This window comes from Coregonus lavaretus (genome assembly GCF_964263955.1).
Source record: "Coregonus lavaretus genome assembly, chromosome: 13".
Taxonomy (NCBI): Eukaryota; Metazoa; Chordata; class Actinopteri; order Salmoniformes; family Salmonidae; genus Coregonus; species Coregonus lavaretus.
In genome coordinates, this window is record NC_140000.1 from 23,654,146 (window position 1) to 23,682,064 (window position 27,919).

A 27,919-nucleotide genomic window follows, 5' to 3' on the forward strand; every position below is an offset into this window, starting at 1 on the left:
GAAATAAGTATTTGACCCCCTCTCAATCAGAAAGATTTCTGGCTCCCAGGTGTCTTTTATACAGGTAACGAGCTGAGATTAGGAGCACACTCTTAAAGGGAGTGCTCCTAATCTCATTTTGTTACCTGTATAAAAGACACCTGTCCACAGAAGCAATCAATCAATCAGATTCCAAACTCTCCACCATGGCCAAGACCAAAGAGCTCTCCAAGGATGTCAGGGACAAGATTGTAGACCTACACAAGGTTGGAATGGGCTACAAGACCATCACCAAGCAGCTTGGTGAGAAGGTGACAACAGTTGGTGCGATTAGTCGCAAATGGAAGAAACACAAAATAACTGTCAATCTCCCTCGGCCTGGGGCTCCATGCAAGATCTCACCTTGTGGAGTTGCAATGATCATGAGAATGGTGAGGAATCAGCCCAGAACTACACAGGAGGATCTTGTCAATGATCTCAGGACAGCTGGGACCATAGTCACCAAGAAAACAATTGGTAACACACTATGCCGTGAAGGACTGAAATCCTGCAGCGCCCGCAAGGTCCCCCTGCTCAAGAAAGCACATATACAGGGCCGTCTGAAGTTTGCCAATGAACATCTGAATGATTCAGAGGAGAACTGGGTGAAAGTGTTGTGGTCAGATGAGACCAAAATCGAGCTCTTTGGCATCAACTCAACTCGCCGTGTTTGGAGGAGGATGAATGCTGCCTATGACCCCAAGAACACCATCCCCACCGTCAAACATGGAAGTGGAAACATTATGCTTTGGGGGGGGGGGGGGGGGTTTCTGCTAAGGGGACAGGACAACTTCACTGCATCAAAGGGACGATGGACGGGGCCATGTACCGTCAAATCTTGGGTGAGAACCTCCTTCCCTCAGCCAGGGCATTGAAAATGGGTCGTGGATGGGTATTCCAGCTTGACAATGACCCAAAACACACCGCCAAGGCAACAAATTAGTGGCTCAAGAAGAAGCCCATTAAGGTCCTGGAGTGGCGTAGCCAGTCTCCAGACCTTAATCCCATAGAAAATCTGTGGAGGGAGCTGAAGGTTCGAGTTGCCAAACGTCAGCCTCGAAACCTTAATGACTTGGAGAAGATCTGCAAAGAGGAGTGGAACAAAATCCCTCCTGAGATGTGTGCAAACCTGGTGGCCAACTACAAGAAACGTCTGACCTCTGTGATTGCCAACAAGGGTTTTGCCACCAAGTACTAAGTCATGTTTTGCAGAGGGGTCAAATACTTATTTTCCTCATTAAAATGCAAATCAATTTATAACATTTTTGACATGTGTTTTTCTGGATTTTGTTGTTGTTATTCTGTCTCTCACTGTTCAAATAAACCTACCATTAAAATTATAGACTGATCATGTCTTTGTCAGTGGGCAAACGTACAAAATCAGCAGGGGATCAAATATTTTTTCCCCTCAATACCCATCCAAGACCAGTGGCAAATCATTTTTAAAAATAGAGAACGTACTGTACATATCTGATGTTAGAGAAGCTTCCCTTGAAGAACACTCTCTGGGTTCTATTGGATAAATAACTGTCAAACCATGTGATGGCAGGTGATGTAAAGCCAAAGCAAGTGAGTTTCTTCAATAACTAATTATGATCAATAACATCAAAGGCTGCACTGAAATCTAACAATACAGCTCCAACTATCATCTTATTATACATTTATTTTAAGAAATCATCTGTCACCTGAGTCAGTGCAGTACAAGTTGAGTGCCCTTCTCTATACGCATGCTGAAAGTCAGTAGTTAACTTGTTCTCTGAAAAATAGCATTGTATTTGGTCAAACACAATTCTCTTCATCAGTTTTCTAAGAGCAGGCAGCAAAACTGATTGGGCAGCTGTTAGAGCCAACAAAGGGTGCTTTACTATTTTTAGGCAGTGGAATTACTTTAGCTTCCTTCTACGCATGTGGACACACAACTTTAGGCTTTGGTTAAAGATATAGCAAATAGGGGCGGCAATACAGTCTGCTACCATTCTCAATAGTTTCCCATCAAGGTTTTCTATACGTGTTTGCTTATCATTATTGATGGATAACAATAGTTTTTCCACCTCTCCCACACTAATTTGACCAAATTCAAAACAGCCATCCTTCTCTTTCATTATTATATATTTTATAAAAAAAATATGATAGTTCACTGATCAATGTTTTCATTTCACTTCTGACTTTTTCCACTTTACTAGTGAAACAGTCATTGAAATGATTGCCAATATCAAAAGGTTTTGTTATAAATTACCCATCAACTTCAATGAATGATGGCGATGAATTGGGTTTTCTGCCCACATAATTTAAGGTACTCCAAAGTATTTTCCATTGTGTTTTATGTCATTTATCTTGGTTTGGTAATATAGTTTCTTCTTTTTGTTAAGTGTTGTCATAGAATTTCTCAATTTACAGTACGTCAACCAATCAGCTGACCAGCCTGACTTGTTTACCACCTCTTTTACACCATTTCTTTGAACCATACCATTTTTCGATTCATCATCAATCCAGAGGGCTCCAACAGTTCTCACAGTTGATTTCTTAACAGGTGCATGCTTGTCAACAATTGGCATGAATAATTTTACAAATACTTCCAGTGCTGCATCTGGATTCACTTCTTCATACACATCAGACCAACATACATTTTTTTTTACATCTTCAAAAAAAACAACTTTGTATGATCTCTTATAAATTACTTTAGGCCCAACATTTGGCACTTTGGCTTTCCTTGTTATTGCCAGAATGTTATGGTCACCACAGCCAATGGGACTGATATCGCTTTGGAGCTAAGCTCTGCAGCATTATTGAAGATATGATCAATAGAAGTGGATGACACAGATCCAACACTATTGGTATGCACTCTCATTGGTTGAGTAATAACATGGGTCATATTACAGGCATTAGCCACAGTTAAAAGCTTCCTCTTGAGAGGACAGCTTCCCCTTCAGACCACCCAGAAAATAGACCTCTCTGTTAACATCGCACACACTATCAAGCATTGAACACATATTATCCAAATACTGACTGTTAGGACTTGGTGGCCTATAGCAGCACCCCAAAAGAAGAGGCTTTAGATGAGGCAAGTGCACTTGCAATCTTTCTATGATCCATCTGCAGCTTTTCGGTGATCATTTTTCTCACTTTCTCCATCCAGGTCTCATGTGGAGACTCTGGTATGCCATCCACAACAATGTTATTCCTCCTGGATTGTCATCTGTAATAATGATTCACAGTGCTGTCATCATCTCACGTGGACTTAGTTTGTTGTCATCTTGCTGCACTCAACACAGCCAACTGGAATTGCTAAAATGCCATTGATTGTGGAACCTTTAGTCTACCTTAAGGACAAAGCCTGATTTTCCTTTCCTTATTAATCCTGTGACTTTTGGCTAAATGTCAGGTTTAAAAAAACGTTCACTTTCAATTTATTTTGAACATTAATAGCCCTGGACAAAGGTATTTCACTGCAAAAGCTTGTAGGCTACTCTAGCATATCTGTTCAATAGAGTGCAACTCATGGGAAAACCCTGGCCTAAACTTTATGATAAACTGGAACATCCAGGGTTAGAATTATAGGCCTGTATCGACTCTTGGCCAGGGCCCCTGACAAACGTTAGAGTTGCATTGTATTGGATGCCCCATAAACCGTAAAAATTATGTGGGGAGGGATGCCCGCAGTGATATTTGTCATGTGGCTGATTTTGCAGTGTGCAACCTCCCCTGGGTGCATCTCAAAAGTCTAGCAGCCGCAGTCCCCACTCCTTCATCTGAAAACAGAAATGAAATCTGAAATAAATATCACTGAAGCAAAGCTAACTGGAGGACTTGTTTGCAAGGAATTGGAGAGGCAAGCAGCAGCAGCTCTATAATAAAAAGCTAGGCTATTATCCTATAAGTAGGCCTAGGGCCTATCCCTTTTGAATTATGTGAAACGAATTGAGAAAATCAAGCTGTCTGAAAAATGTATCCATGCAACATGACAAGATGTTGACAACAACTTCTTAACATTTCGGCATCATCATTTTATGGCTGAACGGCCCTTATCTCCCACTGATGTGACAGATTGCATAACTTCCACTCCAAATAAAAAACCTGAGTTATGCTCCAACCTAGTGACTGAATAAATCCTACAACTGCGGCTGATACAGCCAATGATGTGTGTATATTTAAATAATTGGATACAGCTGATATACCCTACAAGGAAAAAAAGTAGGTGCCAGTGTGCCTAAAAGGCTGGTGATTTTCTGACTATTTTAGCTAGCTACCATTATGTCGTTAGCTACTTGGGCTACCAGCTGGGAAATAGTACCCAGTCGTGAGGAGGACCTACCGCCGGTAATAATTTTTTTGTATTTAGAATTCGGAGTAGCTAGTAATAAGCATTAGGTTCCGTAAACGTAAAGATGATAACGGTTGTATAAACAAATAATCTGTGTTGTTTTTATCTAACTAGCTAGTTTAGCCGCCTGAAGCTAAAGGAACAGGATGCTCTTCTTGTAGGGTGTGGCATGTTAAATTACAGACAGCATGGATAGCCAATGATGATCTAGAACCAATGCGTAGTAGCCAATCGGAAGCCAGTATTACGAGAAACCCGACAGGAATTGCACGGAAACGCCACGTGGTATGTTTATAAAGCGGCAGGCGGAAGCTTTTCAGCGCCATTTCATTGTAGAACGGTTCGGGTTTTATTTAGTGGAAACATAACAGTGGAAAAATTGGAACATAAAAAGAATCCGGATCCATCCTGATGGAAACGGCCGTTAACCCGCCCCTTGACAGGTACAATTCGGAATATTGTACTTTCAGCCTCAGGTCGGAACTGATTTTGCAGGCTTGACAATTAACACGAATCGGGACTGAATGGCTAAACCTAGTTAACTAGTATTCACTGTCGGTGCATCAGCTAGCTAACTAGTCTTTTCTCAACTCTGACACCAACCAATGGAAATATTCCGTTGGCTAGGAAAATGTAAATATAGAGATTTATTTTGTTCCTAATACCCCCCTAGATAGCTAGCTATGCAGTGAGGGTGGATATTGACTTATTGTTTGGGTCAGCCTACTCAATATCTTAGTGCTGGGGGATTGTTTGGAATTGGCTGTGGTGATGAAACGCTTCATTGAGCGGCACTGCGCCACCGCCATTTTCCTGCTATAAATCGTATGACAGAGAAATAAACTGTTGAGCTAGGGCGGCAGATGTGCAATTTATTTGTATCTTCATCAGTTGCACTAACCCAGTTGTTCACTTTCTGATGTTCGCTAGCAAACGTTAGCGTCCTGGCTAACTAGCTTGGTAGCTAGCTACTGTTGTTTACAAACGACGCGATGGTTCCAAGCTAGCCAGCTAAGTTAGCGTTTCCACAAATGGGGTCTCACATAAACAAGCTAGTAACAGGAGGAGCTGATTGGATAGTTGTGCAAGGGTTTGAGTCACAGCCGTTTGAAGGTTTTGACTGACGATCCTGGAGGTCTGTTTTGGCGTCGGTGTGTTTACAAACACTCAAAAAAGGCGGGGCGGCGACACTGACCCCAAGCGATGACTAATATAAGCGCGGAAGCCTCGTCTCTCTGCCGACTGAAATGATTGACACATTTACGAATTAAAGCATATCACAATAAAACTAACTAGCTAATGCCTTTGATTATTGCCTATTACCTATTACCGGTTAACACCATTAAATCAAAGTTAATTCAACGAAAATACTTGGGAGGTTAGGCTAAGTATAACAAACACGCATAGAGAGAGCAGTAAACTGGTCAACATACTATCAGTCTTTTTCCGGGTTATCAAGGAATAAAATTACTGCATTGACAGATACTCTGCAACTCTTTCCCTTTTCTTCAACTGGTTAACTTAACCAGGCCATGTTGTGTTGGTGTGTAAGTCCTGAGATGGAAAATCAGCTCATGAGCTTTGCCTCCCTTTGTGTGTCAGTGGGATGTCATGTGTGTGCTGTGTGAGCCCTGGAGTGACTGGGATAAAATCATCCAAATCTGGTCCACACAGCACAAAGATGGAAGGGAATAGAATAGGGAAAACATGTAGGTTCTCCCTCTATCACTGAATGCAAGTTTAAATGCCCTAAGTGCTGTACAGTACTGATGTTGAGTACAGTAGTGCTTCAGTGCTGCCCCAGGGATTTTCCCATCCAGTGATCTGGGTTGCTGGGGCTGTGGCAAAAGTGGCAGCCTATTGATATAATCCTCATTGCCTTGGTGAGGGAGCAGATGGGGAAGGGCCTGTGTTTTGATACCTCTATCAGTCCTGTAGTCCCAGGTTCCCCCCTAATGCTTTCCTGCTTGAATTGTATAGCCTGCACCTTAAAGTTTGTAGTTGGCTTTCTGTGCTTTCAATGCACAATATGTTGACTGTATTGACACTGACTGTAGGGCAATGATGAAGTATTGCAAAGATCAAGCATAGTGTAGCTTACTACTTTTGAAATGCCAGAGCTCAGGGATAATTTTAGCATATGAATGAGTTTTCTGCCAAAATGTATTTCTCCCCTCATACACCCCCTTCTGTCTTCCCTCCGCCTGTCCTGTCTATCCCACTACTTCAACCTCTCCCACCGTCTGTTCCTCTCTCCTCTACTGGTCAGCAGCTCTCTGGGAGTGGTGGGGCTGTCTGGCGGCGGGATGGAGCACCACGCCTCGGGCCCAGGCAAGCGCATGCGGAAGCCCTCACTGCTATATGAAGGATTCGAGAGCCCCCAGCTTCCGCACGCGCCGCCCCCTACCCCGATCCAGCCCCCCGTCAGGGACCCCGGCCGGCAGGGCTGCATGACCAACCAGCTGCAGTTCCTCCAGAAGGCCATGATCAAGTCCCTGTGGAGGCACCACTTTGCCTGGCCCTTCCATGAGCCAGTGGACGCCTTCAGACTCAACCTCCCAGTGAGTTACTGTTTGTAGAGATTAGTGGTCACCAACTGGTCCTAGAGAGCCATAGAGGTTGCAAGCTTTTGTTACAACCCACCACCATGTAGGCCTACAGCCATGAGCGTTCGTCCATAGCTTACATCAGTGTCACACTGCCTTCAACAGTCATTACTCTCTTTTTCTTTATTCTGTTCTTTCTTGCTCTCCTAGGATTATCACAAGATCATCAAGCAACCCATGGACATGGGCACCATCAAGAAGCGGCTGGAGAACAACTATTACCGCAGCGCCAGTGAGTGCATGCAGGACTTCAACACCATGTTCACCAACTGCTATATCTACAACAAGGTATGGCCCTAATATTTACATGTATAGATCAGGCTAATGCATCAATGACAACAGAGCTAATGTATGTATCTAATTTATCACAAGGTCTTTCCATATTCACAGCAACTGTAGATGTACCTGTGTTAACTGGATGTTGATTATTAAGTGCATGTGGCTTCTTCTCCTCCCCCAGCCCACAGATGACATAGTGCTGATGGCCCAGTCCCTGGAGAAGGTGTTCCTGCAGAAGGTGGCCCAGATGCCCCAGGAGGAGATTGAGCTGCCCCCTCCTGCCCCCAGGGGCAAACCGGGCAAGCCTGGCAAAGGAGGCCGCAAGGCCAACGGTGAGTCACTCTGGAGAATGTGATGGGAAAAGCAGGCAAGATAAATGTTCAACGAAGTGTTAGTGGATTACTGTGTATGTGTGGTTAAAGATGAGTAGGAACACATGTGCAACCTTGTTTAACATGGACTGTACCTCCTTGCCCATAATCTTTTTTGGTAGTATTACCGCTATGGGTGTGTTCTTGGGTCTGATTTTTCTCTGCCCCTCTCTCAGCGTCGAAAGCTCACCAGGTCCCTGCAGTGTCTCAGTCGGCATACTCCCCATCCTCCTCTGACACGGATGACTCCGACACCCCCCCTCAGACCATGCTGCCCAAGAGTCTGCCCCCCACACAGCTGCTGAGCCTGCCCCCCACACAGCCCACCGCCAAGGTACCACACTTCACTCAAGATGCTAAGACCTGAATAGGAACTTGCTATAGTACTGAACACTGTATTGATGCTACAACTTTGTTGCTGCTGCCTGTTACACACTGTATATAGGCTACAGAACCTCCATTGTCAAACAGAAAACCATACTGTAACTCCTCTCTCTGTGTGCAGAAGAAGGGAGTGAAGCGGAAGGCGGACACCACCACTCCCTCCACCATGATGACCATGCCCCTGGCTGTAGGAGGGGGCCGGATGGTGGGCCTGGGGAAAGGAGGCCACGGGCAAGGGCTGAGCCACGACCCCTCCTCCCTCGCCTCCCTGGGGGACATGGACCCCCCTCCCAGCCTGGTTAGAGGGCCCATGGGCCCAGGAGGTCCCGTCCTGCTCCAGCCCATGATGGCCGGAGGCGGGAAGACCCTGGCGCGGCGAGGGGGCAGTGGACGCCCCATCAAGCCCCCCAAGAAGGACCTGCCGGACTCTGTGCAGCCCAAGGCGCCGCGGCGGGCCAAGCTGAGCCAACAGCTGCGTTACTGTAACAGCGTGCTGAAGGATCTGCTATCCAAGAAACACACGGCCTACGCCTGGCCCTTCTACAAGCCCGTGGACGCCTCGGCCCTGGGCCTGCACGACTACCACGACATCATCAAGTGCCCCATGGACCTCAGCAACATCAAGGTCAGCTTGCAAGATAAAGATGTCGCAATGCCGTGACTCAATGAGAACTGAATGTGGCTCAAATACACAGTTCATGGATTATTACCTCATATCTTCTCATATTTGTTTTGTGTGGATATCTGTCACAGTATGAAACCAAGGAGGCTTATCCCTATCTGGAGTCATCTCCTTTATCTGTTGGAGTTTAAAACCTTCTCTTTTCTCTCCTGTCTTTCTCTCAGAGGAAGATGGACAATCGGGAGTACAGGGATTCGCAGCAGTTTTCCGCTGACGTCCGACTCATGTTCTCCAACTGCTACAAATACAACCCCCCCGACCATGACATAGTGGGCATGGCCCGCAAGCTGCAGGTGAGCTCAGTTCCGTCACCACAACTCACCCTGGAACCCTTAGTTCACCTTTGTTGCTTGACCTCCATGTCCACTGCATGCTCAGGGGGCTTTACCTGCGATATGTGGTCGTCTTATCTACCTTGGCTGAATGCACTGACTGCAAGTCACTCTGGATAAGTTTGCTTAATGACTAATATGTCAAATGTCAGTTGCATTTCTCTGTTCTGTCCCTTCACGTTCTCTCTTGTGATAACTGTTATTATTGTGTAACAAAACAATAGGGACATGATCCACAATGGAGTAAATAAACAAGCTCTCAATCCGTTTTGTCTATCTGTCCATCCAGGACGTGTTTGAGTTCCGCTTCGCCAAGATGCCCGACGAGCCCCTCCAGCAGGCTCCTCCCAAGTCCCGTGGCATGGGTGGCGGCATGGGCACTCACGCTCACGGTGGCGGTGACTCCTCGTCTTCTTCCTCCTCCTCGTCCTCATCCTCCTCGTCGGAGAGCGAGCCCAGCAGCGAGAGCGAGAGCAGCTCGGACAGCGAGGAGGAGCGAGCACACCGCCTGGCCGAGTTACAGGACCAGGTGTGTACACAGGTAGACTCAACCCCCCCGTTCACCTAACACACTGCACCACACACACCTAACACAGGCCTGTTTTCATCTACACACCACATGCATAGACTGCATCAATAGAGTTTAGACCTCTCTAATACAGGTTTTTGTAATATTCAGACAAATCCATGCTTGTATGCATACTTTCACACTCATTTGGTGTACATGTTTATACAAATACTCTCTGTGTTCAAACATGTATGTACATAAGCCTACATGGGCTATTTGCTGTATTTTCTCACTATTACACTGTAATATCACAGTATTCCTTCATGACCTAGCCATATAAGTGAAGTGTAGTTGTCCAGTTGAACACTCCACCTCTGGTCTGCCCCCCGTCACAGCTTCGAGCCGTACACGAGCAGCTGGCAGCCCTCTCCCAGGGCCCCATCGTCAAGAACAAGAAGAAGAGGGAGAAGAAAGACAAGAAGGAGAAAAAGAAGAAGAAAAAGCCGGAGAAGCGAAACCGAGGACGGCCCTGCACGGCGGTAGGGGGTGAGGACTGGGAGATGCCGACGGCCAAGCCGGTGAAGACTCCAAAGAGTAAATCCAGTAGGAGCTCAGCTCCCGCCTCCTCGCAGGGCAAGAGAGGCCCCGGCAGGAAGAAGGGCAGCAAGTAAGCCTACACTGACCTCAAACACAACCTTTCTCTTTGCTTTAACTCTACTTTTCTGACGCATTTTCTCTTTACTTCTCCGTCCCTCGATCTGTGATCCATGTCCTCTATTTCTCCTACCTTGCTTGTTTCCGTCTCTCATTTTGTAGACTTCTTTCACATTGCTTCCTCTTTCCACCTTTCCTCGCTTTACTTTTTTAAGTTTCTTACACCATTTTCTACCTCCTCTCTTTATCACACTGCAATCTCCAACTTGTCTCTAGTGCCGTGGTATTCAAAGTCAGGGCCCCAGGACAATTGACTACAGTGGGGTCGCAGAGTACAGATTATTGAATGGGACAATGTATAAAGTTCATTTTGATAAGAGATGAAAATGTAATGAATTGAAGGTGATTTGTTGATGTAAAAATCTAAATTTACCGAAATGTAGGTTGTCTTTATATTTGGGGTGGGGTCACGAGAAAATATTTGTAAAAAATTATAATTGGGTCACCACAAATTCGGGTGTGAAAAAATGGGCTCCCCGCTGGAAGAGTTTGCATACAACTTCCCTAGTACTACTCCACAGTCCTCTAACAGCCTCCACCTGTCCCCCCTTCTCCCTAGGAACACCAAGAAGTCCCAGGCTGCTACCATGCCCTACTACGCCCCGCCTGCCTCCTCCATGCTGCCCCACTACGACTCCGAGGAGGAGGAGGAGGAGACGTCTCCCATGTCGTACGACGAGAAGCGCCAGCTGAGCCTGGACATCAACAAGCTGCCCGGTGAGAAGCTGGGCCGCGTCGTCCACATAATCCAGTCCCGCGAGCCCTCGCTGCGCGATACCAACCCAGAGGAGATCGAGATCGACTTTGAGACGCTCAAGCCGTCGACGCTGCGTGAGCTGGAGCGCTACGTCATGACATGCCTGAGGAAGAAGCCCCGTAAGCCTTATGGTGAGCGGGAACGGATAGCGATAGCTAATGCTAGCTGTGGTTAGCTAGTATGGTGTGAAGGGGAATGTGTCATGTTGTCACTGCAGACACTTGCTAATGCCATGTTATGCTACAAAGAACTGATGCTACAAGCTGGTGCTGTGGTGATAAAATGCTACATGCTAGCGCTCTGGTTGACTAATACCATACAAAAGGAACCAGTCTTTCACTATGGAATGTTTAGATATTTATGTGTGTAACCTTGAACCTGTCCTGTCTGTGTGTAACAGTGAAGAAAGGGGGCCCCGGCAAGTCCAGAGAGGAGCTGGCCCTGGAGAAGAAGAGGGAGCTGGAGAGGAGGCTGCAGGATGTCAGCGGACAGCTCAATTCTGGCAAGAAACCCCAGAAACCCAAGGGTGAGAACCACACGTACACAGACACACGGGGAGCGGCTGTTGCACATGTAGCATTTAGCATGCCGATTAATGCTAATCCTATACCCCCTCTGTTTCGCTCTCTCTCACAGCGGAGAAGCTCAGCGGTGTAGAGCCCCACGCCCGGCCCTCCCGCCTCAGCGGCAGCAGCTCCAGCTCAGACTCTTCCTCCTCCTCGTCATCCTCCTCCTCTGACACCAGTGAATCAGACTCGGGTTGATGAGACAGTGGGAGAGGGGAGGGAACCCCCATAGAGCTCAGGGACATGTGGCAGTCCCAGGACGAGGTCTCCTGGGACAATAAAGGGAGGGAAAAGAGCGCCCCTCCCTCGAAAGGCACCCCAGCACGAACACTCCAAGAGAATGATGATTGTGGGATTTGTATGCGGGGTGGAGGGACGAGTGAAGGTCACTAAGGATACTGAAGACCAGAAACATATATTGAGAGTTCGGCCAGGTTTTAGAACAGCTGTCATGTTAGCGCCTTTATTCTCGAAGTGTTGGTAATGTAACAATACGAGAGCGCCTCTGACAATTCCCTATGAAATGACCATTCAGGATAATGTATATCCAAGTCTTTACTGTGTTGTGGTGTCAACAAATTGCATATCTGCTTTCACTGGACATCTTCATAGGTTTTGAAACTATCAGAAATAAACAGCACAGCGCGGAATCGTCAATTATCACTTAGCAACGGCTATGGAGGAGAAAGTGGTTCTCGGAACGTTCACAGAAACCGCATTGGCCCAACTCTCTTCGACTGCTCAAGACCCCCCCAACACTAAAATGCCTTGTTATCCCCCTCCTCCCTGTGTAAATACTTGTACAATTTATCTACATTTCTTTTATAAAGAATAATTTTATGGCAATCCCCCAAAGAGGGAGACTGAGGAGTAGTTAAAGGATGTGGAGAGATGTGCCCAGCACTTCTTGATGTGCCCTCATAGATTGATAAGAACTGGATGGATATAAGCAATATAGCAGAAACCCCACTCGCCCTCCCAGAAAGCTATGTGGAGTGCGTGTCGTAGTGCTTATACTTGTCTGTTCTTTTACTACGAGGCCTTCACTCTGTCTAGTGGTAGTGGTTGATTTACAGCTCTGGTAGTTTTGTATTTTCTGTCAAGTCTTATAGCTGCAGTCACAAGAGTGGGTAAATTTTTTGTTGTTTTCTGTGTTTCATTTTACATCTGTTCTTACTGCTAACAGACCAACATTCAGCTGGACATAAAGTTCAGAGGCAGAAGGAGAGTTTTATTTCCATTCCATATGTAACGCTTAAGAGATCTAACTACTGAAACTGTTTTTCTTGACAGTGAGATATGGCACTTACCATTTTAGAAACAACCAATCGGTCATTTCTCAGGATAGGAGTAGGTTTCTTTATGGTGACACTGCAGTCTTACAATCACTGCAGTCTTAGAAACTGATCGGTCTTCAGTTCTAAGCAATTCCATTAACGCTGTTTGTTCTTAAAGGAAAATTTCACTTAAACTATCATTTGGTATTTGTTTCGTTAGTCCACTGTTGAAACAGTCCCAACATGTTTTGCATGTCAGCAATCAAGTTTTCAACATAGAACTTTCAAAATACAGAAAGTGTCACAGTATGATGTGCTTTGCAAGCTAACCGTTGGCTAGATGTTAAAAATCACCATAGAGAATGTATACAGGAGCAGACATCCTAAGTTCAAGTTTGGACCAAGAGATACACCAGATGAAAGATGTACAGAAGCTATGCTGTTAGATCTCTTTTTAAGGAAATTATTATATATATATATATATAGTACTCTATTTCAGTGGTACAAATGATCATGTTTCTTTCTACCAGTGACTATTTTTTCCTGTCTTGCTTTTCTTTTATACTCTGTATTTCTCCTCCTAGTCATGCTTTGTTTCCCCAGAACATATCCTGAACATTGTTTTGCCTACTGGTTGACTGGTTTGCTGCCTCTCAGAAGCATACCTGTCATTTGAAAACTATATATATATATTAAAATGAGACCTCTTCTATAAAGCCTTTTATATTCATTTGTGATATGTATACACCGTACACACTTTATTTATATACAGTGGGGAGAAGTATTTGATACACTGCAGGTTTTCCTACTTACAAAGCATATAGAGGTCTGTAATCTTTATCATAGGTACACTTCAACTGTGAGAGATGGAATCTAAAACAAAAATCCAGAAAATCACATTGTATGATTTTTAAGTAATTAATTTGCATTTTATTGCATGACATAAGTATTTGATTCTGTCTCTCACAGTTGAAGTGTACCTATGATAAAAATTACAGACCTCTACATGCTTTGTAAGTAGGAAAACCTGCAAAATCGGCAGTGTATCAAATACTTGTTCTCCCCACTGTGTATATATATATATATATATATATATATATATATACACACTGAACAAAAAGATAAATGCAACCATTTCAAAGATTTTACTGAGGTACACCTCATATAAGGGAATCAGTCAATTGAAATTAATTAGGCCCTAACCCAAATGGGGGCAAAGTACCGCAAGACATTTTTAAAATGTATTACATATTATTATATTTGAGTTATGATTTTTAGCCTAAAATTACTCATTCTGTAATATACAAACAACCTGCAATAGATGGCGCTGTAGCCTGGTAGCACGCTCTGTATTTTGGTTTACAGTCAGATTCAGAATGCGCTCAGTCATCATAGCGACTTCACTTCAAAAATGAGTGCTGCGAAAATGAGAAAAGTGGACTCTGAATGTCGTGTGTTTAAAGAAGAATGGACAGCAAAATACTTTTTTACTAATATTGGACATAAGGCAATAAAGTGTTGCCGTTTTTAAGGAATATAATCTCAATCGTCATTTTTTTTCAAGCAAGCATGCTAACTAAGCAGATGGCTTCAATCTTTTTTCTATAGCACAGGATGAGAGTACTGACATCAGAGACACCGCTCAACTGTTACTTTTTTTCAGAGGAATAAATGAGAACTTTGAAATAACAGAGGAACTTCTTGCGATGGAATAAATGATGGGAACAACCAGGGGCTCTGATTTATATGACAGGTTGTCTGCCTGCTTGGAAAAAATATATCTACCGTGGAGCAAACTGACAAACGTCACAACAGATGGGATCACCAAATCTAACCGGTAAAAACATTGGCCTACTAAAAAGATTACAAGACAAAGTAAAAGAAGAAAGCCCTAACTCGGAGGAATTTATATTTCTTCACTGTATTATACATCAGGAAGCCCTGTGTAAAAGTGTGTTAAAGCTGGAAAATGTTGTAAAACTTGTCAATTTTATACGGGCAAGGGGGCTTAACCATCGTCAGGTCATTCAGCTGCTCAATGACACAGAGGCAGAACACCAGGACTTGTACCATTCAAATGTGCGCTGGCTAAGCCTGGGAAAAGTATTTCGCTGTGTGTGGGAACTGAGAGGGGAGATAGGTATGTTCAGTGATATGGTTGGTAAAGCTGAAGGCTTCTCCGAGTTGAAAGACAGACTGGCTGGGCGACTTTGCTTTCGATGTGGACATATTGGGGAATCTGAACGATCTAAATGTGAAACCGCAGGGAAATTGTGTTTTTGTGCTTGAACTGTATTCCAACGTGAAATCAATCAAGGCCAAACTTATGTTGTTCTCCAGACAAATGAGCAGCCGGTCTCGCTCATTTTCTGACACTGGCATCACTGAACGTGCCCACATCGGAGTCCGCACTGAGACATACAGTAGCACTTTGATCGACCTGCATACTGAGTTTTCCCGCCGCTTCTCAGACACCAAAATTGAGATTGAGCTGGAGCTTGTATCATGCCCCCTGTATTTCGACAGTGAAAAAGCACCACCAGACACACAATTGGAGCTCATCGACATCCAAAGTGACAGTGCTTTGAAGGAGAAGGACAAAACAGCAACAATAGACCAGTTCTATGGCTCACTGAATGAAACAACGTTTCCAAACATTAAAAAGCACGCCCAAAAGATGCTTGTTTTATTTGGGTCCACATATGTGTATGAACAAACGTTCTCAGTCATTACTTACAACAAATCCCGTCACAGGTCAAATTTAACAAATGACCACTGTTCTGAGAATCTCTACATCAAAGATGACACCAGACTTTGATGCCCTTGCCAAGAGAGGTGACCAGACCCATTGTTCACATACCATAACCCCACCGCCACCATGGGGCACTCTGTTCACAACGTTGACATCAACAAACCGCTCGCCCACACGACGCCATACACGCTATCTGCCTGGTACAGTTGAAACCAGGATTCATCCGTGACGAGGACACTTCTCCAGCATGCCAGTGGCCATCGAAGGTGAGCATTTGCCCACTGAAGTCGGTTACGATGCCGAACTGCAATCAGGTCAAGACCCTGGTGAGGACGACGAGCACGCAGATGAGCATCCCTGAGAAGGTTTCTGACTGTTTGTGCAGAAATACTTAGGTTGCGCAAACCCACAGTTTCATCAGCTGTCCGGGTGGCTGGTCTCAGACGATCCCGCAGGTGAAGAAGCCGGATGTGGAGGTCCTGGGCTGTTGTGGTTACCCGTGGTCTGCGGTTGTGAGGCCGGTTGGACGTACAGTATAACTAACTATAAAGGGCAGACACTGTAATGATCAAGACTCCACAGAAGGTGGCAGCAGTCAGACGTGGGCAATGTCAGAGCGACGCTGATCATTCAGATAGAAATGTATTGTGTAGAATGCAGAATAGGGAGTCACGTCTCAGCTCTATTTATTATGTTTCTATCTGCAACGTTCTGGATGTTGCACCTCTTTGATACACTCTAGTTGTGTGTAAGGTGTGCCATGCATGCTCAACATGTTCTATGTAGTAACCATAGATATGGTAGTAACGTCAGTGCCATCCAGATAAGAGCTTCGATTGGCTGATGCTATTGAGGAAGTCACCTGACACCTTCAGCAGCACTCTTTGGAGTACTAGAATCAGAACAAAAACATTGGTACTGATAAGCCTCGCTGGACAAGTGTACTTATCCAAGGACCAACAAGGATGGGGTGCAGAGTGTTCCTGGCTGTTATACTGGGTGTTGTCTGTCTACTGTCACACTGCCAAAGTAAGTCCAATTTCACTCATTTCATATGAGACAGGAATGTGAAGAGAGAAAGGAAGCAGACTGGGCAGTATTTTGCTTGCAAGAATCACTTTTGCAGTGCTAAACCATACTGCGTTCCAGTATTCTATTCCGTAAACCCATAGCTGCAGACAGCTGCTTTATATCAGTTCCCATTGTTATTCAAAAAACAACATTTACTGAAAGGCATAACCAAATTAATTATATTGCATTCAACTACTCTCATACTTTTTTGGGCAAAACAGACTACTAGACAGCAATATTTGTCATGTTTGTCATTTTCCTTCTCAACTTCTGTTATTAAACACAGGCAAACATTTGCTTCGGTTTTTGACTTTCTGCCAAAAGAACATCACTAGCAAATGAGAGTACGACGTGGAGTTTGATGGAGACGAGCTCTTCTACGTTGACCCCGTGATCTTCCGGGTAGAGCGGCGACTGTCAGAGTTCGCCCAGCAGTGGACCCTTGACCCAGGACTGCCCCACGAAGTGTACGTGTCCCTCGGAACCTGCAAGTACAACATCCCACGCTGCATTGTGGGAGAAAAGAGCCCGCCGGAGGCCATAGGTGATTGCAGTTTCTGCAAAGTCACATCCCAGCTAGCACATAATTATCTGAGAACCATATGTTTCTTAGAATTTGGTGAGAGCATGGTTGTCCTATGGTTATTTTGCATACAACCTTACCACAAATATCTAGGAATGGTGCAGGATAATTGCTTGGCTTTGGAATGTTCTCAGCACACTTAAGGAACTTGACGAAGTAGTTTGACATTGGGAATGATCTCAAATGTTCAGTACTTCAGCATAACGTTTCCTCATGGTTCTATTTAAAGTCATGCTCTCAAATTGTTCAGATGTTTAAAAAACCTTCCATAAAAACCACAAGAAAACGTTAGTAACGTTCAGAGAACGTTCTAATAATGTATTTTATACAACATATACAGTTAAAGTCGGAAGTTTACAAACACCTTAGCCAAACACATTTAAACTCAGTTTTTCACAATTCCTGACATTTAATCCAAGTAACAATTCCCTGTTTTAGGTCAGTTAGGATCACCACTTTATTTTAAGAATGTGAAATGTCAGAATAATAGTAGAGAGAATGATTTATTTCAGCTTTTATTTCTTTCATCACATTCCCAGTGGGTCAGAAGTTTACACACACTCAATTAGTATTTGGTAGCATTGCCTTTAAATTGTTTAACTTGGGTCAAACGCTTCAGGTAGCCTCCCACAATAAGTTGGGTGAATTTTGGCCCATTCCTCCTGACAGAGCTGGTGTAACTGAGTCAGGTTTGTAGGCCTCCTTGCTCGCACACGCTTTTTCAGTTCTGCCCACAAATTTTGTATAGGATTGAGGTCAGGGCTTTGTGATGGCCACTCCAATACCTTGACTTTGTTGTCCTTAAGCCATTTTGCCACAACTTGGGGAAGTATGCTTGGGGTCATTGTCCATTTGGAAGACCCATTTGCGACCAAGTTTTAACTTCCTGACTGATGACTTGAGATGTTGCTTCAATATATCCACATACATTTCCTTCCTCATGATGCCATCTATTTTGTGAAGTGCACCAGTCCCTCCTGCAGCAAAGCACCCCCACAGCATGATGCTGCCACCCCCGTGCTTCACGGTTGGGATGGTGTTCTTCGGCTTGCAATCAACCCCCTTTTTCCTCCAACCATAACGATGGTCATTATATAATATGCCATTTAGCAGACGCTTATATCCAAAGCGACTTACAATCATGTGTGCATACATTTTTACGTATGGGTGGTCCCGGGGATCGAACCCACTACCCTTGCGTTACAAGCGCCATGCTCTACCAATTGAGCTACAGAGGACTACAGTTCTAGTTTTGTTTCATCAGACCAGAGGACATTTCTCCAAAAAGTACGATCTTTGTCCCCATGTGCAGTTGCAAACCGTAGTCTGGCTTTTTTATGGCGGTTTTGGAGCAGTGGCTTCTTCCTTGCTGAGTGGCCTTTCAGGTTATGTCGATATAGGACTCGTTTTACTGTGGATATAGATACTTTTGTACCGGTTTCCTCCAGCATCTTCACAAGGTCCTTTGCTGTTGTTCTGGGATTGATTTGCACTTTTCGCACCAAAGTACGTTCATCTCTAGGAGACAGAACGCGTCTCCTTCCTGAGCGGTATGACGGCTGCGTGGTCCCATGGTGTTTATACTTGCGTACTATTGTTTGTACAGATGAATGTGGTACCTTCAGGTGTTTGGAAATTGCTCCCAAGGATGAACCAGACTTGTGGAGGTCTACAATTTCTGTTCTGAGGTCTTGGTTGATTTCTTTTGATTTTCCCATGATGTCAAGCAAAGAGGCACTGAGTTTGAAGGTAGGCCTTGAAATACATCCACAGGTACACCTCCAATTGACTCAAATTATGTAAATTAGCCTATCAGAAGCTTCTAAAGCCATGACATCATTTTCTGGAATTTTCCAAGCTGTTTAAAGGCACAGTCAACTTAGTGTATGTAAACTTCTGACCAACTGGAATTGTGAAATAATCTGTCTGTAAACAATTGTTGGAAAGATTACTTGTGTCATTCACAAAGTAGATATCCTAACCGACTTGCCAAAACTATAGTTTGTAACAAGACATTTTTAAAGTGTTTGAAAAACGTGTTTTAACGACTCCAACCTAAGTGTATGTAAACTTCCAACTTCAACTGTACATTCTGTTCTCAGCATCAACAAAACGCTCTATCCTCTATCTTGTTAAGTGTGTTCAGATGTTATGGCTGTGCCCACTAATTGGCCACACCTGATCTTAATGAGTGCTTGTTTCCTTTGAAATGGGGTCTGTTTGAATAGACTAAAATGAACAGCTTTGTATATCTTAGAAAACATGGCATGCTAGCTCCAGCCTGGTGGCGCAGTGGACTAGGGTGTCTTTTACAACAAATTGGTTTGGTGCGTTTACCCCTTAGTTCAGTTCGTTTGGACTGATGTGAACACTATCCACACTTGGGAGCGCACTAAACAATAGACCAAAAAGGGTGGTCTCCGTTCGATTACATTTTATTGGTTATTTGACTGCTACCCCCCCCCCCCCCCCCCCCCCAATAGAGTCGCCCACCACCCAGATATACTCCCAGAGAGAGGTGGAGCTGGGGGTCCCCAACACAATTCTCTGCCGGGTCAGTGATTTCCACCCAATACCCGTGGATGTGACCTGGACCAGGAACGAGCAGCCGGTGGGAGAGAGGACCGTCAGTCAGACCCAGTACTACTCCAATAAAGGATAAAGGATCTTTTCCTACCTGAGCATCACACCTCAGGAGGGGGACATCTACTCCTTCAGTGTGGGTCATGTCAGCCTGCAGGAACCCCTCACCAGGATCTGGGGTGAGTCACTGCTGGGGTGACCTTATAGGGTGTGACACAAAGAAAGGTGGGATGTTATTGATACTGTATTAGGGACACTAACACATTAATTGTTTCTTTACTATATGTGTCCACAGAGGTTGAAGTGCACACGGACCACCAGACTGTAGAGACAGCAGTGTGTGTTGGGGGTGTGACTCTAGGAGTGGTGGGAGTAGCAACAGGAGTCTGGTTTATCAAAAAAGCCAAGAGGTCTGCTTAAGAACATCAGCTATCAGGGATACAGCGAGGGCTCCATGCAACATTACCAAGGACAATTAACATATTCAGCAACCTACAACTGCACTGACAACAATATGATGTAGTTCACTATTTCAATTTTTTAAAATTCATAATCTTTATAGAATAGTCCTTAATTTGTTTTGCTTGGGATATTTTCTTTTTTTGCTTGGATAATGAAGGCACTACACATTTTATTCAACGTCATGTTTCTGTATTCCATGAAAATAAGAAATACTTGTGTTACTGTATTCTTTGTGGGTGTTTTATTCCCCTTAGGTGTACTTCTCAGTTTCTAAACCTGAAATAGGACAACCACAGAGAAAGTACCTGCAACATGATTAGCCCTGGCTTTATACTTCTGTATAAAAGAGGTGGTTGGTTACTGTTGCACAAAGAGAATACAGTAAATCAGGGCAACCATATGAGAAAATGTGTATTTTGCCAACACACCACCCAAACCAGAAATATCGCATTCTGTCCTGTTTGTGTACTATCACATGGCGCTGATATTAACTTCAACTCTTTCCACAGATGATCACTTACTGTAAAAATGTATACAAAAAAAAAATCAACATATTTGTTTGTCAGGAGTGGAGAGAGGGAAAATAACTATTTTCACTCAACATCAGAAACCTTTAACAGCAGTATAGCAAGGGGGAACCTTATTGGGTGCCAAGGTGGAGCTTAATCTTGTTCTTCACACTGGTGTCACACAGTGTCAGTACCTGTTAATGATAGCTGCTTCAACTGGTAGACTTCAGTGTAGTTATTTGTTCTCAAGGATGATCTCTATCTGGGTGACTGGAACTGGATACACAATGGCTCTCTGCTGGGTCTATTGGGTGGCTGGACTTTCTGTCATTCAGACCTGGGCAACACCAGCAGGTGAGTCAGTATTTATTTTAATGAAATGCATGGTGCGTCTAATATACTGTATATTATGAAGAATGTATCAAATGAAATTCACAGACCTTTTGTAACAACACAGTATAACAACTCCACAAAGGCAATAATAAGGAGATTTACCTGAATGGATCCATGTTGTAAGCAACAACATATTTTTTGAGAGTACCTCATTGCACAATGACATGGAAAGGGATACAGCAGTCCAAATTAATTGTTTGTTAATTGTTTCAGGTGGGTACCAGTTCCAGGGGATAGTTGACTGTGAATATGATGACACCATTGACAATATCAAACTTTGTGAAAAACATATTTAACCAACAATTGAAGACCATCTATAACTCCAGGGTTCAGAAGTATGTGGGTTTTGGGGAGTTTGGCATATGCAATGCAGATCACTACAACAGCCAAGCTTGGAAAATGGCTATAAGGAAAGCTGAAGTGGAGACCATTTGCCGATACAGTGCGCGATTCTTCAAACAGCACTCTGGAAAGAATAGGTAAGTCATGTCTCTTTTTATGTGATGCACGCTGAAGGCTGTTTATTTCTGTTCATAGTCATTTGCACCTAATGTACATTTAAGTCAAGTTTTATTAAATATTTGTTTATAAAAATGTTGCTGTTTCGGTCTGTGGACTTTCATCAGACACAATTTCATTTCTACATCATCCTATGTCCCAGTGCCTCCCACTGTCAAAGTCCGCCTGACCAAGCCGTCTCGCTACGGGGAGCTGTCCATGCTGGAGTGCAGCGTTCTAGGCTTCTACCCTCAGGTGGTGAGGGTGAGCTGGCTGAGAGACGGGCGGGAGACCACCACAGCTGTGACCTCCACAGACACACTGGCTAACGGGGACTGGAGCTAGCAGCTCCACTCCTACCTGGAGTTCAGGCCCCAGAGAGGTGGTCTGGGGTGAGAGACCTGGGGAAGAAGAGAGGGAGTGTTGTGGTGGTCTGGAGTGAGAGCTGGGGGAGAGCAGGAGGGGAGGACAGTTGGAATGGAAATGCAGGGGAGAGGGGTACAGAAAGAGGGGGAGAACATTCTGCTTATAGCAGTGTTTTTATGAAAATGTCAATAGATTTGAAGGTACTGGATTGGTAGCAGCCTTGTGGTAGAGTGTGATGTCTTGTTTTACATAATTTCTTCCATTCCCAGATACCTCAGGCCTGGATGCTAAACGGTTTAAAATGGCATTAGGGGTGTGTTCCCTTTTCATTGGTGTAGCCATGGCTATTAGAGGAGGAGTTTACTATTGGTGGAAGAACAGGTAAGTCACAACATCATTATCACACAATGGACAGAGATTTTGTGTAAACTAGAATTCTATTGTATTATTTTTGATATCAAGAAGTTTCATAATGTAGACATTTTACTGTTTCAGGTCAGGCTTTAGGCATATGAATAGATAAGGTAAGGCATTTTTTTATATTGTGTTTTACATATATTTTGCAATAAATAAACATGTCTGATCTATACTGCCGGAATCTTTACATTCCATACATCAAAACAGAGAACTCATAGACAATTCTTGTGCATCCAAATGTCACATTTGAACTTTTCTTCCCAGCAGGTCAATTGACTGCATTGATGTGCATGGCATAAGAGAACACTCTTTCTTTACCCAAAATGCCACTGGTTAACAAAGCAGAAGTAATACTTCTCATTCTTTACCATACTATTCAAATGCGGTCCATATGATGGAATCAGTTTGCTTACCACTCGTTTTTTTGTTTGTGAGCGACTTTCCTAGCTTATATTTTCAAACACCATAATTATTGGCACTCTTGATCAAGATGAGTGAAAAAGTCTAAAAGAGCTCTATTTTCATGTCATCTGACCATAGCACTGGTTCCAATACAAGTCTGATGCCGTTTACCAAACTCCAGGCGGTGCTATGGTCAGATGACATGGAAAAACAAGCTTTTTGGCTATGCACACCAGTGGTGGGTTTGGCATCAAAAAACGCAGAAAAGTACCTCATACATATGGTGGTGCATCTTGATGTTAGGGAGCTATTTCGCTTCCACTGGTCCTGTGGCCCTTGTTAAGGTCAACGGCATCCTGAACTTTAACCAGTACCAGGACATTTTACCCCAAAACCTTGTTGCCTCTGCCAGGAGGCTGACACTTGGCCCGCAAGTGGATCTTCCAACAAGACAATAACCCCAAGTACACATCAAAATCCACTAAGAAATGGTTAATTGACCACAAAATCAAGATTTTGCAACGGCCATCTCAGTCTCCGGACTTGAACCCAATTGGTTTGAATTGAAGAAGGCAGTACATAAGTGCAGACAAAGGATATCGAGGATCTGGAAGGATTCTGTATGGAGGAATAGTCCCTCCCAATGTGTTCTCCAATCTCATAAAATATTTTAGAAAAAGAGTGTGTCGTTATCCTCGCAAGGGTAGGGTGCTGGAGCACTGAAAACAGATGTACAAAAAGTACCCTCCAAAAGTTATTGGGCCCTATCTTTTAGAGATTTTATTTTTATTACTACAAAATCTATTTCTCTATGCAATTGTATTAGTATAAAATATCATTTTCCAATTTTTTGGAGCATGCAATATAGCTAGCTCAGTATTTTAGTATAATATAATTTATCAAGGGAGCTAATAATTATGGACCTGATTGTAGGTAATGGTAATTGATTGTGCATTTCATACAATAATGCTGGATACAAGAGGTTATACAACAATGTCATTTTTCTGTCTTTATTGAATTGGAAATATAGACTCATTAACATTTTACATTTTAGTCATTTAGCAGACACTCTTATCCAGAGCGACTTACAGGAGTAATTAGGGTTAAGTGCCTTGCTCAAGGGCACATCGACAGATTTTTCACCTAGTCGGCTCGGGGATTAGAACCAGCGACCTTTCGGTTACTGGCACAACGCTCTTAACCACTAAGCTACCTGCCGCCTACATTAACATGCATAGAATTGTTTGAACGTCGATTATAGCGAAGAAATCATAAAATATCACAGCTTTCTGTTATACCAAATGGGAGAAAAAGCTACTCATTATGCAAGTCCTGTTGAATGAAGACCAATTTGTACGTCGCTCTGGATAAGAGCGTCTGCTAAATGACTTAAATGTAAATGTAAGACGATTACTTAGTCCCGTGTAGCTCAGTTGGTAGAGCATGGCGCTTGCAACGCCAGGGTTGTAGGTTCGATTCCCACGGGGGACCAGTATGAAAAAATGTATGCACTCACTAACTGTAAGTCGCTCTGGATAAGAGCGTCTGCTAAATGACGTAAATGTAAATTACTTCAGTTGCCTTGGGACTGCGATAACAGAAAGGCCCTTTATATGAGGTGTCAGAAAATAAACTTTTTGAAATCCATGTAAATTAACTGATCTATTTTGATAATAAAGACCACGATTAACATATGTTAATTTACATGTTTTTGTTCACTCTGTCATGCAAAAACATTGGTTAGGAGAGTTTGCTACATAACAGCGTGGGAAGGCAACACACTTTGTTTTTATGGTATCCGTTTTGGACCTGGTTTCTGACAATTGTAGAAGTTTTCTTTAGAATACGTCATAGCATGTAAGCAGTCAAATTACTAATACACAACATGGGTCCTACTTTGGTATGATAAAGGTTGACAAATGATTGACACCTCATTGAGAGCAGGTGGAACTATACCAGCTGCTTTTTAACCACCTGCCTCTTCTCATGGCCAGACCACAGTGTTGTAAATTATTAATACTGATAACAGTATGGAGACACCATTTTGGAGGCGTGAGTGAGGAAGGCTATAAGACTTCTCTGCCTTTGTTCCATCCCTTCTGTGGATGAGACTGACTTCTGTCAACATGACTACCCCTCTGTTCATCGCTCTGTCTGTCCTGGCTGTGCTGGCCCTTGGGTCATGTCTACCTATCTTTCCTGAGGAGCAGCCCTATGTGGAGCGTGCTGGTATCCAATACAACGCTAGGCCTTACACCTCCTTCCTCACTGTGCCCAATGGAGAGCAGTTTGGGAACTGGACCTGGCCCGAGATGTGTCCCGACAAGTTATTCGCTGTTGGGTTCATGCTCCGAGTAAGCAAGTGCTCCTTCATATATTTCAAACACATCTACCAGTTTGGATAGCATTTCTTTCAATTAGAGTCAATTCAGGGATTACATTTCAGTCCTCTGTGGTCAAAATGCCTATTTTCGAATACCCCATTTTTCTACTCAATTCAAATCATACATTTGTTTGAATCCAAATGTATTTGTGGTGTTGAGCCGTTACCAAACATGATCAGCACAGTTGTGTATTACGAGACCATTCTTCTTCTGTTTGAGCTAGTGCTAGCATATGTCCATTAACCTTCTCTCAGGTGGAGCCCGAACAGTACGGTCTGGACGACACTGCCCTGAATGGCATTCGCTTGATCTGCGCTAAAGACAAAGATAGGAGCTTCTTGTACACAATTGAGTCTCACACTGGATTGTAAGTACAGACTAGAACAACGTGCCTCATATCGACCTATCACATTGCTCAATTTCCTTTTAAGATACAGGTTTAACTGTAAAAGTGCATTTCAAACTAGAGTGAGGATGACAAATAACAACATGCCTCTTATCGTCCTATTTCATTGCTCAAAGTAGACACAAATGGACTTATCAGTTAAACCCAGAATCTTCAAACTGCGGTGATATGACATGTTATTCAGAAGGCGAGGTCAGTAAAGATGCATCAAAGCTGGGACCGAGAGACTGAAAAACAGCTTCTATCTCAAGGCCATCCGACTGTTAAACAGCCATCACTAGCACGTTAGAGGCTGCTGCCTATAGACATAGACTAGAAATCACTGGCCACTTTAAAGAAATGGAACACTAGCCACTTTAATAATGTTTACATATCTTGCATTACTCATCTCATATGTATATACTGTATTCTATACTATTCTACGGTATCTTAGTCACTTTAATGTTTACATATCTGCATTACTCATCTCATATGTACAGTGAGGGGAAAAAAGTATTTGATCCCCTTCTGATTTTGTACGTTTTCCCACTGACAAAGAAATGATCAGTCTATAATTTTAATGGTAGGTTTATTTGAACATTGAGAGACAGAATAACAACAACAGAATCCAGAAAAACGCATGTCAAAAATGTTAGAAATTGATTTGCATTTTAATGAGGGAAATAAGTATTTGACCCCCTCTCAATCAGAAAGATTTCTGGCTCCCAGGTATCTTTTATACAGGTAACGAGCTGAGATTAGGAGCACACTCTCAAAGGGAGTGCTCCTAATCTCAGCTTGTTACATGTATAAAAGACACCTGTCCACAGAAGCAATCAATTACCCAAAACACACACCCAAGGCAACAAAGGAGTGGCTCAAGAAGCAGCACATTAAGGTCCTGGTGTGGCCTAGCCAGTCTCCAGACCTTAATCCCATAGAAAATCTGTGGCAGGAGTTGAAGGTTCGAGTTGCCAAACGTCAGCCTCGAAACCTTAATGACTTGGAGAAGATCTGCAAATAGGAGTGGAACAAAATCCCTCCTGAGATGTGTGCAAACCTGGTGGCCAACTACAAGAAACGTCTGACCTCTGTGATTGCCAACAAGGGTTTTGCCACCAAGTACTAAGTCATGTTTTGCAGAGGGGTCAAATACTTATTTCCCCCCTTAAAATGCAAATCAATTTATATAACATTTTTGACATGTGTTTTTCTGGATTTTTGTTGTTATTCTGTTTCTCAATGTTCAAATAAATCTACCATTAAAATTATAGACTGATCATATCTTTTTCAGTGGGCAAACGTACAAAATCAGCAGGGGATCAAATACTTTTTTCCCTCACATACTGTATTCTATACTACTCTACTGTATCTTAGTCCATGCCGCTCTGACATCGCTTGTCTATATGTATATATTCTTAATTCATTCCTTACTTAGGTTTGTGTGTATTGGGTATATGTTGTGAAATTGTTAGATATTACTTGTTAGATATTACTGCACTGTCGGAGCTAGAAGCACAAGCATTTCGCTACACCCGCAATAACATCTGCTAAACACGTGTATGTGACCAATAAAATGTGATGTGATTTATTCCATGTCACGTTTTTACTCTCTACATAATTTGCCTCTTTTCTCTCTCCCTCTGTCTCACAGCTATTGGTCAAAGCTCATTCCAGTCTGCTGTGATGGTCAACTATTATCCATGTCACATCTTCACTCTGTTTGCCTCCCTATCTCCACACCCGTCTTCCTCTCCCAGCTATGGTGACTGATCGGACCCACAGTATTGCCCCAAGGGTGTGCTGACTTCCTTCCAGCTGCGTGTGGAGCACCACCAGGGTCTGTTCGGTAACGACACAGCCGCCAACAACATCAGGTTCCGCTGCAGCAGCAACCCCACCCTCACAGGCGCCGGCCTGGACTACGGTGAGTACAGCCTCTGGAGCCAGGATTGTGGCGACGGAGGAATCTGTGGCATCGAGACCAAGATGGAGGAATACCAGTACGGTCTGGATGACTCCTCTCTCAATGACGTGCGCTTCCACTGTTGCGCCAAACTCCAGCAGGTGAGATAAGACGATTGTGATACCGGAGCATTTATCATAGAGGGTCTGAATGAGTTGGTCTTGTGTATGATATTGATATCACGGCAGCTCTGGAACACTAAAAAAGTATATCACTAATTTTCTAACCCTGTTTTTTGTCTTATCCTCACAGTAATCATCTGAGAGAGACACCTCTTTTGGACCAGTCTCAACCAACCAACCTATCAGCCCAGACCGGTCAACACACAGGCTC

The 27,919-nt window shown here is 43.6% G+C and overlaps 1 protein-coding gene and 1 pseudogene across 3 annotated transcripts; both read left to right on the forward strand.

Moving 5' to 3' along the window:
- Window positions 1-4,660: 4,660 nt before the first annotated feature.
- Window positions 4,661-13,525, forward strand: LOC311139394 (bromodomain-containing protein 2-like). 2 transcript variants are annotated; one of them, XM_084174263.1, is made up of 12 exons: window positions 4,661-4,782; window positions 6,609-6,900; window positions 7,096-7,233; window positions 7,406-7,556; window positions 7,772-7,929; window positions 8,101-8,604; window positions 8,826-8,954; window positions 9,283-9,534; window positions 9,897-10,168; window positions 10,775-11,103; window positions 11,373-11,498; window positions 11,609-13,525. In XM_084174263.1, the coding sequence occupies exons 1-12, from the start codon at window positions 4,751-4,753 to the stop codon at window positions 11,734-11,736; spliced, it is 2,511 nt and encodes an 836-aa protein (XP_084030389.1). In that variant the 5' UTR covers window positions 4,661-4,750; the 3' UTR covers window positions 11,737-13,525. The 2 variants fall into 2 exon arrangements, with proteins under 2 accessions (XP_084030389.1, XP_084030390.1); XM_084174264.1 differs by having other exon boundaries at window positions 6,612-6,900.
- Window positions 13,526-24,956: 11,431 nt separating this feature from the next.
- On the forward strand, window positions 24,957-27,896 carry LOC311139523 (vitelline membrane outer layer protein 1-like; annotated as a pseudogene). Its single transcript has 4 exons — window positions 24,957-25,205; window positions 25,490-25,602; window positions 27,381-27,687; window positions 27,839-27,896. The product of its transcript is annotated as a vitelline membrane outer layer protein 1-like (transcript).
- Window positions 27,897-27,919: the final 23 nt, after the last annotated feature.